A 12,646-nucleotide genomic window follows, 5' to 3' on the forward strand; every position below is an offset into this window, starting at 1 on the left:
CAGCATGCCCTGGGGGCAGGGCCGGCACAGCATGCAGGACCGGGGATTAAACCCTGGTCCCTGTGCTTGCCAAAGCAGGCGCTTAGTGTGCTGATCTATCTCACCGGTCCTCATTCATGGTATCTTGTTTGGCATGCATAATTCTTCTGTGAACTCTAACATGTGAAAAAATTATTTGTGCATTTATTTTGGGGCCTAGGATTTAGCTTTCTTCAATGAAAATGTTTGTTCTTCTAATAGTTTTAAAAAAAAAAAAAAAAACATTTTCTCACTGCAATCTGTCACTAACACCCCCAGAAGTCTGTCTCTGCCACCGGGCACTCTAAGCCCCCTCCTGCAGCTCGGCCCTGGGCACCCCAGATCCATTCCCCATCCCTCCAGGCTGTTTCCAGGTGTTTTGGGTAATCCTCAGGCTTACTCTTCCGAGAACGGGTGTAATAGCAACTTGGCAGTGACATTCCACCTCCTCGGTCGTCTCAGAGTTGGCGTCTCTTGTTGTCCTCTCTCTTGATGCTTGGCCAAACTTTCTGGTTCTTTGTATGTCAAGTAATTTTGAATTCTATCCTAAAAACTTCAGCGGTTATGAGGCTCTGGGTCTTGTTTAAATATGTGGAAGAAAATGGCATTCATTCATTCATTCATTCATTCATTTACTCTGTTACTGGGGATTGAATTCAGGGACTTCACTAAACTATATCCCCAGACCTTTTGGTTTTAATATTGAGGGAGGGTCTGACTAAGACACTGCTCAGACTGGGCTCAAACTTGCAATCCTCCTGGCTCAGCCTTCCAGAGGGCTGAGATCACAGGCGTGTGCCGCCATGCCAACCTCTTTTCATTGGATAATATACCCAATTAAGATCAAGCTGAAAATTCCAAATCATGTTCTTTATCGGTCGTGGCTACAAAGTCAGTCCAAGGTTTTGTGGCGCTAAGTCCACCATTCATGCGTGCTGCTAGGAGCCAGCCTGAGGCCTGGGCAGGGTCCCAGCTCTGCAGGTCGGGACTCAGAACCTGAGGAAGCCCTTGTCTTGTGCCAGCCCCCATCCTGGTCCCATTACCACTGCGCGATGCCACATGCCCAGGGGTGATCTCCCAGAGCAGGCTCTCTGGTGGGTGCTTGCAGGGAGGAACTGTGGGCTCCCGGGGCTGCAAGCGGTAGATGTGATCAGGATGTGATGCCCCTGGGGGTGGGGACTGCTGCTGCCCCTGTGACCTGCTGTTCCCTATTCTCTCCTAGAGGCTGTGCACCCCTGTGTACTGCAGGTACCAGTTCTATAAGACTCCAGTTCACCAGACCAAGGGGGAGCCCCACGGAACCCATGTTTATTTCCACGACATCAATGTCATCTTCCTCGGGGCCATGCACCCTGGTGAGCTGCGGGAGTACCTGGAGGGCGCCCCCATGGTGGTGGAAGTTCACGACCGGGACCGGAAGTTGCAGGAGTCTTCCCAGAAACCCATCCTGTTTGGAGAGGACCGCCTGGATTCCCACCTCAACCTCCAGGCCTTCATCTCACCTGCAGACACAGAGAACAACCCTTTTGAGTCCCAAAAAACGCAATGGGACCCTTACGGAGTGGCCCACGTCAGTTTCGCTGACCTTCTCCTTGGCCACAAGTACTTGAACTTGGTTGTCCCCATCCACAACTGCGAGCCCAAGTCCACAGGCCATGCCCAGGGCAGCAGGAGCCAGAGGCCCGATATCCTGCAGCACAACCCGATGCCTGTGGGCAGCTACCTGGAGGCCAACTCCCTGCTCAAGCTGCGCGTGGGCATCGCAGTGCCGCTGCGCACCAGGACTGGAGCCCTTCAGCCAGACCTCTCTGAGTCCCCATTCGGCCGCATCATTTTTGTGTTTGACGTCAAGAAGCTGTCCCTCCTCCACGGCCTGCTGCAGGACATCACCACAGTCAATGCCAAGGCCCTGGAGCTGGATTCCTACCCCATCAGCAATGTCCAGCAGGTCCTGTCAGCCTTCAAGATGCGGGTGAAGGTGCAGGACCAGCCGTCCCTGGATGTGCTCACCGGCTTCCATGTGCTGGATGGCAGAGTCCACCTCTTTGTCCTCGAGGGCTTGGCAGAACAGGGCCTCAGGCAGCTGTGGAACAGCCAGCAGAGCCGGTAGGGGCTTCCATCTGCACTTGAGGTGAAAGCTACGGCATCCAGGCTTGGAGGGGTGGGAGCTCTTCCACAGCCAAGGCTGGTCCTTTTCCTGGTTTCTGAAAAGGAAGTGTAGGTGCCGTTGCCCTTGGGTTTCATCAGCGTTGATGCTGTTTGGAGGAAGAAAGGATTTAGGGGTAGACAGGGACAGGGTGATGGAGAAGCTGTGAGCCGTCCTCGGGCTTTTGAGCCCAGGATACCATGCCTGGAAGGGTAGAGGGCTCCCTGTTGGATCCAGCTCAGCCCGGGGAAGCCTTGTCTGATTATTTTGAGGCTCCGGGTGCCACTCACGCCAGCTGCAGGAAGTAGTTCTCTGGAGGCTCTGGGATAGCCGGGAGATTCTGCTCAGTGGGGACTTTGCAGAAGCATTAGTGTCTGCTCGGGGCCAGTGCAGGTGGCCGCTCGTGCTCTTCCCTTCAGTTTGGGTGACATGGTGATTCTCTCCTTCACAACTCACAAGTACCCTCAAAATAGAGATTCCTCCTTGTAGTACGGAGGCCCCCTCTGTCCTCAGCCCTCAGCCGGCCCAGGCCCCACATGGAGACAGCACAGTGTCCGCAAGCTGCACCTTTGTACCGCAGCAGGGCCTGCAGCACTGAGCGCCAGGGAGGAGCCGGCCTTGTGTCTGATATCCACGTGCCCGTGCTAGCCAAGCACACGTCCACGCGGAAGCACACGCAGACGTTCATAGCAGCACGCGCCATGATAGTCAGAAAGTGGCGGTAGCCCTGATGCCTGCCTCCTGATAGCAAAATGTGGTTATCTGTGCGGTAGAATAGTATTCAGCCCCCCCAAAAAATGAAGAATTGGCTCACTTACCTCAACACAGAGGCACCTACTGTGTGACTCCATTTATGTTAAATGTCCAGAAAAAGCAAGCATATAGAGATAGAAGTGGAGCAGTAGTTGCCGTAGATGCAAGGGAGGGGGACAGGTGGCTAGTGGCAGATTTTCTTTTCAGGGTGATTTAAATATTCTACAATGAGGGAGGATTTGTTGATACACAATGTGGTGCATACACTAAAACCATTCCACTGTGCACTTTCCAAAGCTGAATTTTAAACTGGGGACAGGGAATGGCCATGCCTGCTAGTCACAGGCAAAGGCTGGCCATGCTAGAAAGACCAGCCGTGCAATTTAAGGTGGGGGCTCTGAGTCCCACAGCGCAGCAATCTGGAGCCCAGTGCCACCCCAGGGGAGTGAGTCGCCACCCCTGCCCTGAGCACATGTCTCTGTGGGTGAGCCTCCCTCTCCCCACTTGCCTGGACTGGTGCTGTTGTCACTCTTCTGGACACACAAGGACAGGGTAGTAAAGGCGGTGTTGGGAGCTGTCCTGGACTCTGCCTTGGCTGGTTTATGGTCAGTGTCCCCCATAATAAACCACAGTCGCCCTGGGTCCTGTGGGTCCTCCCCTGTGGAAGCTGCAGGTGGCCTGGTGTCCTCGGAGGAGTGCTGTTGGGGGCTGTGTCTTCACACTTTGCAGTATGACTTATTCTGTGTACTCGGTGTAAGAACTGTATCTCCAAAGGTTTTTTCCTAGTGGCAAAGTAACGTGTGTGTGGGGGCTGGGGTGGAACTCGGCAGTGGAGTGCTTGCTAGTGTAGGCAAGGCCCTAGGTTTGAGCTCTAGCAATGATCCAAAAAAGCGTTTGCATGTATTTGTGTGCACGTACGTGTGTGTGAGATCTGTGTTCATTGAGTTCAGTTTGATGAACCTAGATACAAAAAATAATTAAGTAGAGCCAGGTGTGGTGGCACATGCCTGGAATCCCAGCACTGAGGAGGCTGAGGCAGAATAACTATGAGTTCAAGGCCAGCCTGGGCTACATAGTGAGACCCTGTCTCTCACACAAAAATAATATCATTAACCAGACAAATTTATATGCTTAGAAATTAATACACTTATTTCTAAATAACCTGTGAGCCTAAAAAATCATAGGTGGACTTAGAAATTTTTTATTTTTTTATTTATTTATTTTGCGGTATCAGGGATTGAACTCAGGACCCTACACTTGCCAGGCAAGCTCTTACTCTACTGAGCTATCTCTCTGGCCCAGAAATTTTTAATGGAACAATAATAAAACGTTGAAATCTGTGGATGATGCCAAAATATTACCCAGAGGATCAAAATGGGGGTAAAACCTCTGCCTGGGGCCCCCAGCCTAACTCTGGGGGTCACCACTAGGGGCAGCTGATGGAGGGAGGGCTGTGTCCAAGGTGAAGATGTGTCGGTGGTCGGAGCTTTGATCCAACAGCTGACGTGGAAGAGGACTTGCCCAGAAAGGGCTCTTGTGCAGATTATGGAAATGAGGGGCCCCACACGGAGCACCGCAGGGCCTTTGCTCTGTGACCTCTTGTGTTGACAGTGGCTGCTGCACTGTGTGTGTTGGACACGCAGGTTGCCAGGCCTGTGCTGAGCTCAAGAGAGCCGGCTCCTAAGAGGATTGAGAAAGCCTGGGTCCTTCCGACAGTGTGGATGGGTTTTGTGGGTAGTGTAAAAGGACACACAAAAGAAGCCAAGTTGAGAGGCTTCTCTGCGCAGTATGGTTTAAGTGTGAATGCAGGCGACATGGAACAAAGAGGATTTGCTATCGTAACTTTTGATGATCATGATACAGTTGACAAAACTTGCTCAGAACCACTACACTGATAGCGACAGAACTGCACAGCGCAAGAGGCCCTTTTTAGATAAGAGTTGTAGTCTTGGGATCACAGAGAGGCCAGGAGGTTGGATCTGGCACCTTCATGGGCTGGGGAGGACACGAGGTGAGAGTGGTGGACGTGGGTGCTGGGGGTGGAAGGGGGAAGGAGTGCTGGAAGTGACTGCGAGTGAAATGACTTGTGTAATTTCGTGTTGTGGCAGAACACCAAAATGGCCTTTGAGAGCCGCCTCCCTGGTGGACCCCCCACCTTCTCTGGCTCCTGGGTTTTGTAGTTTAAAGAAACTGCTGATCTAGTTTCCAATGAAACTACGACATTGCACATTTCCACCACCAGCGGATGGGAGATCCAGTCTCTTTGCATCCTTGCCAATCTGGGGTGTTGTCGCTACTTGTCATTTTAGCTATTACAGTCGATGTGGAGCCACAGCTCATTGCGGTCTTAGTGAGCTTTTTTCCCTGTGGCCCGTGATGCTGAATAGTTTCGCGTATTAGTATTTGCCAGCTCTGTGTCCTCTTCGGCAAGATGTCTCTTCACGTCCTTTGCTGTTATGGTTTGTATGGGGATGTCTCCCTAAGGCCTCAGGTGACATAGAAGGGGCTGGGGGAGGTGACAGGATCACACGGGGCTTACAGCTGATCGCTGGGGGAGGTGGGGCCTGGACGAAGAGGTGGCTTACTGTGGGCAACTCAGAAAGTTGTGCCTCCCTTCCCTGCTCCCCCCGGACACCACGTCCCCGCCACCATGACGTGAGCAGCTTTTTATCTGCCCTGCTCCTCTGCCAGGCTGTTTCTTCTTCCGAGCCAGCTGCCCCTGACTGTAAAGTGACCCAGTATAAACCTCCTCTCCAGGTGGTGTTTAAGCTCCGGGTGTCAGGGATTGCAGCTCAGCTATGACAAAGTGCCTAAGACATCTGCTCATTTTCTGATTGGGATATCCAGTGGTTCATTGTTGGGTTTTTGTTTTGTTTTCTTTCTCTTTCTTTCTTTCTTTCTTTCTTTCTTTCTTTCTTTCTTTCTTTCTTTCTTTCTTTCTTTCTTTTTTTTATATCAGGAATCAAACTCAGGACCTTATGCTTTCCAGGCAGGCACATACCTGAGCTATCTCCCTGGCTATTGTTAGTTTTAAAAGCATATTCTAGGGGCTGGGGAGATGGCTCAGTGGAATAAGCACTTGCTTGGCAAGCGCAAGGGCCTAAAAAAAAAAAGCATATTCTAGATTTGAGTCCTCTGTGTGACAGCAAGAAGTCACAACTATGTGACCACAGAAATTTGAGGTTCAGATCTACGCAGACAAAGAAGAAGCACGCAACAAATCTGAGAAGATGAAAGTGGGTTTATTATAAAAGTACATCATGGTGGTGCACACCTCTAACCCCAGCTCTTAGGAGGCTGAAGCAGGAGGACCGTTGTGAGTTCAAGACCAGCGTGGGCTACAAAGTGAGCTCAAGGCCTGAACTGCATAGTGAGGCCCTGTCTCAAAAAGACAAAAATGTAAAAATACAGCAGACATGATCACGGTCGAGTAATATATAACCACACAGTGAGGCAGGGGACAGCCCCAACGATGACGGGGAAAGCTTCAGGGAGGGATCCTGCATGAGACAGAGCCTTCGGAGGGCGGGAGAGAGCACCCTGCACCGCAGCGTCTCCCGGTTTCTCGCATACTGTGCGCAGGCACAGTGACCTGGTACCAGCACACCTGCGCGGCTGGAAGGGCTATCACCAGCTGTGGTAGGCTCTGGGAGGGACTAGACCTTCAGGTATGTCTCAGTTACTCATCTCTGGTTGCTGGGACAAATACCCAACACCCAAAATGAAGGAAAGATTTATTTAGCTCGCAGTTAATGGAGGTTTCAGGCCGTACTCGGCTGGCTCCAAGGCAGACTGGCCCTTGGCAGAGGGCAGCAGTTCATGGTGGCTGGCGGCAAAGACCAAGAGCAAATGGGAGGAGCAGCAGCAACAGTGGCTGCAGAGAGCAGGTCTGGCTCCCTTATGTTGCATCCAGGCTGTCCACCTCAAACTGGGTGTAGCACTCATACCCATAATCCCAGCCTCACTCACACCCATAATCCCAGCATCACTCCCATAATCCCAGCCTCACTCACACCCATAATTCCAGTGGATCATGAGTTAATAATCACAAACTCAGCCAGGGAGATGGCGTGAATAAGCACTTCCCTGGCAAGCGCAAGGGCCTGACTTCAATCCCCAGTTCAAAAAAAAACAATCACCAACTCGAGAAATCCGCTGGCCCATGACTGCATGAGGCTTTGGGGGACAACTAGTGACAAACCCTAACAGGGTGTTACCATTATCTCTCTCCACTTCCCCAGGAAGTCGCCAGGCCCCGGCAGAGAGGCCTAGAGGCAGGATCTTTTCAGGGAAAATGCACGTGAATATTCCAGATGAATCTCCTACCTTAACCCTTTCCTTTATACTCACTGATTTGTCTTCTTTTACATATCACACTTCTGGTGTATAAGAATGCCTTCCAAAGCCCTGGGCCCTGAGTATTTTCACCTACATGTGCTACAGTTTTACAATTTACATTTACTTCTGGGACTTAATTTTTGTATAAAGTGTGAGGTTCAAATTTAGGTTGAGTTTGGTGCCTTTTTTTGAACTTATGGATGTCTAATTGCTACAGCGCCATTTGTTGAAACTACTACCCCTTTGGGTATTCCTTGGGATTTCTTCACAGATTTGCAATTTTATTTTATATATTGTTTTTGTGCCTTTGTCAAGAACCAGCTAGTGGTTATTGTATAGAGCTGCTTCGTGGGTCTCGTCTCTGCGCCTTTGGTCCTTGTGTCTGTCCTTTGCTGAGTGTCCCAGTCTTGGTTACAGTAGCTGATTGAGCAGTGATGCCTTTTTGAAAATTGTTTTTAATTCTTTTTTTTTTTTTTTTTTTGGCGGGACCAGGGATTGAACTCAGGCCCTTGTGCTTGCCAGGGAAGCACTTATTTCACTGAGCTATCTCCCCGGCCCCGTTTTTAATTCTTTTAGTTCCTTGCTTTTTCACAAAAGTTGTCTCATAAGCTGTTTACACTCACAAAAGCATTGCTAGACGTGCTGTTGGAAGGTGCTGAGCCTGTGTGCTGTTTTAGGGAGAAGGGCACCTTTGCTGGGTTGAGTTTACCAATCCAGGGTGTGGTGTGTTTCTCCTCTTACATCGCTGGTTTTTCTCATCGGCGTTTTGCAGCTTTTCGTGTATAAGTTTTGTACATGTTTTGTATATGTATTTTGTTTTCTGAGTGTAAAAAATATTGCATTTTAGGGGGCTGGGGAGATGGCTCAGTGGAATAAGTGCTTCCCTGGCAAGCGCAAGAGCCTAAGTTCAATCCCCAGTTCCACCAAAAAAAAAAAAAAAAAAAAAAAAAAAAAAAAAAAAAATGCATTTTAGGTTTCGGTTACGTAATATTCATTGTTAGTACATAGGAATACAATTGATTTCTAGACATTGATCCTGTGCCCTTGCTACGCTAGGCTATTAAGGAGCTTTTGCTTTTATCTTTGTCTTGGTAAATCCCTTGGGATTTTCTACATGGCTCATCATGCCCGTGTCTGCAAGCGGGGATAATCAGATTCCCTTCTGTCCTACGTGTGCCTCTGTTCTCCCATCCGGGCTGTGTGTGCAGCGCTGAGGATGATGGGAGCAGACGTCCTCCCTTCACTCTCACCACCAGGAGAAGGCGGCATCCAGTTCCCCCACTGTGGGCCGGACCTAGGGCTTTAGTAGGTGTCCGCTGTCAGCTGGATGAAGCTCTCCTCTTCCTGATTGGCTGAGGGTTGTCCAACCTGATGGCTCACGCAATTCATGAAAGTTAGCTCCAGACAGAAATTAATTCCTACTTTTAGACTATTCATTTAGAAGCTGAGCATGGTGGGACATACCAGCCCAGTACTTGGGAGGCTGAGACAGGAGGATCATCCCAGGTTTGAGACTAGCCAAGGCTAGATAGGGAGTTCAAGGGCAGCCTGAACTATATAGCTTAGCCCTGTCTCAAAAAAATTTAAAAAAATTTTTTTTTTCAAAAACTGAACTTTTACTTTGATGAAACTTTTTTTTTTTTTTTTTGTGGAACTGGGGATTGAAGCACAGGCCCTTGTGCTTGCCAGGGAAGCGCTTACTCCACTGAGCCATCTCCGGGCCCCTGAACTTTAACTTTGAAACAATCACAGATACACAAGTTGCAAATATAGTGAGTTTCTATACATCCATTACCCAGCTCTGCGTGCGATGACACGTTCTATAACTGTAATGTTCTGGTAGATTGGAACAGGACACCTATTAGGTTATAATGATCTTTGACTTCACCAGAAAATGCCTTTTTGAAAAGCAAAACTAAAACATTTAGGTAATAAATTAAAATGTGTCCATAACCTCACAATAGAGAAACAGCTGTTGAAAAAAACAGTAGTAGAGGGGCTTGGGAGGTAGCTCAGTAGATTAAGTGCTTACCTGGCAAGCGCAAGGGCTGGAGTTCAATCTCCAGTTCAAAGTAGTAGAAAAAAATACAATTGCCTGTTTTAAAATCAGCAATTTCAGTTCATCAAAAGACACCATAGAGGGCGAGCCTAGTGGCATAAGGGCCTGCCTGGCAAGTGCAAAGTCCCAAGTTCGATCCCCAGTATAGCATGCCGTGCTGGCCCTGGAACCAGGCGTGGTGGTGCACATCCCAGCGCTGGGGAGGCTGAGACAGAAGGACCACTATGAGTCCGAACTGCAGAGCGGGACCCTATATGAAAAATAAAAAATAATTTTTGAGAAAAGACACCATAGGAATTAGAAAGCAACAAGCTACAAACAGGAAAAAATAACAATGTGGCGAACAGTGCTAGTAACCTGAACATGTAAAAGACATCTTGTGAATGAGTAAGAAAACTGTAAAAACCTATGAATTTGCCCTGAGCTAGGTCTCCAGCCCTTCCCTCACCCACCCAGCCTGTTGCTAAATTGCTCGGGTCAGCAGACTTCCCACCGCAACCTCCTACGCATACGCAGCACGGGCCCCATCTGTATTGGAAGGAGCAACAGTAACATCTCTGATAGGCGACAAAGTCTCCTGGATGCTCTCACGCTGGGCCTTGCCTTGCAGAATCCCCAAGTCCCAGCGCAGGGAATACAAGGTGCTGTACAACTCGCAGCTGCTGTTCCACCGCAGGCTCTATGCAGACCTGGAGACCATCCTGTACCACGTGCACCTCTCCACGCCTGTGGCGCAGCTCCTGAGGCAGCAGGCGCTCTACGTGCGCGGTGCCGTGCCACGCACTGTCTTCCAGGCTCTGGCCAGGTGGGGCCGGGGTGGAAGGGCAGGTGGGGGAGGGGGAGGGGAGAGTCCGCCCCCTCCTCCTTCCCCTCCCCCTTCTCCTCCTGCCAGCTAGTGCTCCTCGAACGTTTGATAAAGTAACCAAGTGGGGCTGTGGTGAAGCACGTCTGTAATCCCCGCACTCAGGGAGGCTGAAGCAGATGGATATTCCCAAGGGGTCTGGATTACATAGCCACATCCCTTGGGGAAAAACAAAAAGAGCCAAGTGTGCTGGGGCACACCTCTGGGAGGCGGCCGGGGAAGGAGCAAACGTTTAACCCCAGTTGGGCAGTTTGACAATTTGGTCAAATAAGACTCTCAAGATTTTTTTTCTTTTCTCTCTTTAGAAAGGGCTACGAATATAGCTCAGCACAAAGGTCCGGGTTTACTCCCCAGTGCCACAAAAACTAGTTGTAATAGTAGGTGGTGGTGATGGTGGTAATAACAGTAATAGAAAAGGAGGCAGCAGAGACAGGGAGAAAGAACTGTGCTGAGGGCTCCGCCTTACTCCTCCACCCTGGGCAGCTGCCCTGAGGGCGGGTAGGTGACACTTGCTGTCCTTCCCAGCAGCCTGGGGGAGTTCCCAGCCTGGTGCCAAGGAGATGCCAAGCCAGCGTTTGGGGTCCCAAGCCTGGGGATAGCAGGACCCTGTGCTGGCGCCCACAGTGGGAGGTCGCTGGCCACCCCGTCAGGGAGAGAGGAAAGCTGTTGATGCAGAGCAGGGCGAGTTGCCGTCACCATGGGTTTGCGCCCACCTGAAAGGGGAGGAGTGGAAATGGGACAAGCCAGACACGAAGCAGCAGCTTCACCCCAGACTGAAGGAGCCAGGGGCATGTGTGCTGGGCAGTGCCCGTGGGGATCTGGCCCTGCCATGCTAGGCCCAGGAGAGGGGACCAGCGGGGACTGTTTTTAGTTTTGTTTTGCTTTGCTTTGCTTGTGTGGTACTGGAAATTAAATCAAGGGTCTTTTCACTGTGCTATGTCCCCAGTCTCTTGAGTTTGATGTTTTGATACAGCATTTGCTAAATTGCCCAGGCTAGCCTCAAACTCATGATCCTCCTGCCTCAGCCACCTGGAGTGCCTGGATTACAGACATGCGCCACCACTCTGGGCACCATGAGGGCCTTTGGAAGGGAGGAGAGGCAGGACCAGCACAGAACGAGGCTGTGTGCACCACCCTCCCCGGCGCAGGATTCTGGGAGCACACCTCTGACACCAGCCTGTTAGGGATGCTCCGCAGTGGAGCGGGGGCTGCTGGGAGACATGGATAAGGCCAGGCACAGAAAAGCAGAGCAGATGCGGGAAGTCCTAAACATCTGGGGAAATGGAGAAAGAGTTCTCATTGCCTCTTATAAGACAGGGACAGGGCTGGTGAGATGGCTTAGTGGTCTTAAGCACCTACTTAGAACAAGCTTAGCAAAGCACAGGGACCACGGTTCAATCCCCCAGCACCACATGCCAACCAGCCCCGCCCCCTGGTGGGCTGAGCTAGCCACACACACACACACACACGCATGCACGCACGCACACACACACACACACACACACACATAAAAAAAAAAAAGAGGGACAGCCATCCCTGTGTCACTGAGCAGGCAAGGCTGACTGGGTGGCTATTCACTCCAGGATCCATGACATCTGCCACACCAGCACCCGGCTCAGGGAGGTGATCGTGAGGGACCTGCTGCCATCTTCTGCCATGCTCAAAGACCTGAACCAACAGTTTGGGGTGCCCATCTCACAAGAGGACCTCATGGATGAAGGTCCTGTGGCCCTGCCGCCACAGTCGGCCCCCAACCTAGAAGCCTTCCGGTGCCGGGCCTCCACCTTCACCTCCGAGATCCTCGCCCACCAGGAGAAGTACCTGCAGTGGCGGGCCACCATGCTGCGGAGGAGCCAGTGCCAGGACAGCCTGGTCCAGGTGGGTGGCCCCTCCCACCTGCCTCTGGCCTGGGACTGCAGGCTGGAAGGGGCAGGGGTCTGGGCCGAGAGGGTAGAGGTGTCCACCATCAGTGCTGGCTGGCCTCCTCTGTTCTTCTGCAGGTAAGAAGGGAGGCATGTAGGCATGTGACATTGGCCAGGGTCCCAGAGTTCATCTTAGAGAAAGAACTGTCCCATGTGCATGCATTCATGTATACGTGGTACATGTGTGCCCTCATGCCTGAGCTGCCAAGGGCATGCACATCATGAGGGGCCCGAGCAACAGGGCAGAATCCATCCCCTGCCTCGAGTGTCCAGGCGTCTTGTTCTTGCTTTGTCTCCTTGCAGTCCCCCTTCCCCAGGTCCTAAAAGCTTATAAACCGCTTTATGTGTAGGTGTGACCTAAGGAGTTGACATTAAGCCAGAAAGGTGCTCATACCTGTAATCCCAGCCACTTAGGAGGCTGACACCGGAAGGCTGAAAGTTCTAGTCCAGCCTAGGGAATTGAGGGAGAGCCCATCTCAAAATAAGGAAAGAGAAAAGGTCAGGATGTATCACTCAGGGCAAAGGCCCTCAGTTTGATTCACATATAC

General features: G+C 51.0%; 1 protein-coding gene across 1 annotated transcript in view; it reads left to right on the top strand.

The window, feature by feature from the left end:
* Kiaa1257 (KIAA1257 ortholog) overlaps nt 1-12,646 on the top strand; it is a 60,829-nt gene that overhangs the window by 38,278 nt on the left and 9,905 nt on the right. The window contains exons 10-12 of the mRNA XM_023712504.1: nt 1,241-2,124; nt 9,925-10,119; nt 11,760-12,054. Coding sequence (XP_023568272.1) covers nt 1,241-2,124; nt 9,925-10,119; nt 11,760-12,054 — 1,374 coding nt within the window. The remainder of the gene's footprint in view (nt 1-1,240; nt 2,125-9,924; nt 10,120-11,759; nt 12,055-12,646) is intronic.

Source organism: Octodon degus, unplaced genomic scaffold (assembly GCF_000260255.1).
Source record: "Octodon degus isolate 3935 unplaced genomic scaffold, OctDeg1.0 scaffold00026, whole genome shotgun sequence".
Lineage (NCBI taxonomy): Eukaryota > Metazoa > Chordata > Mammalia > Rodentia > Octodontidae > Octodon > Octodon degus.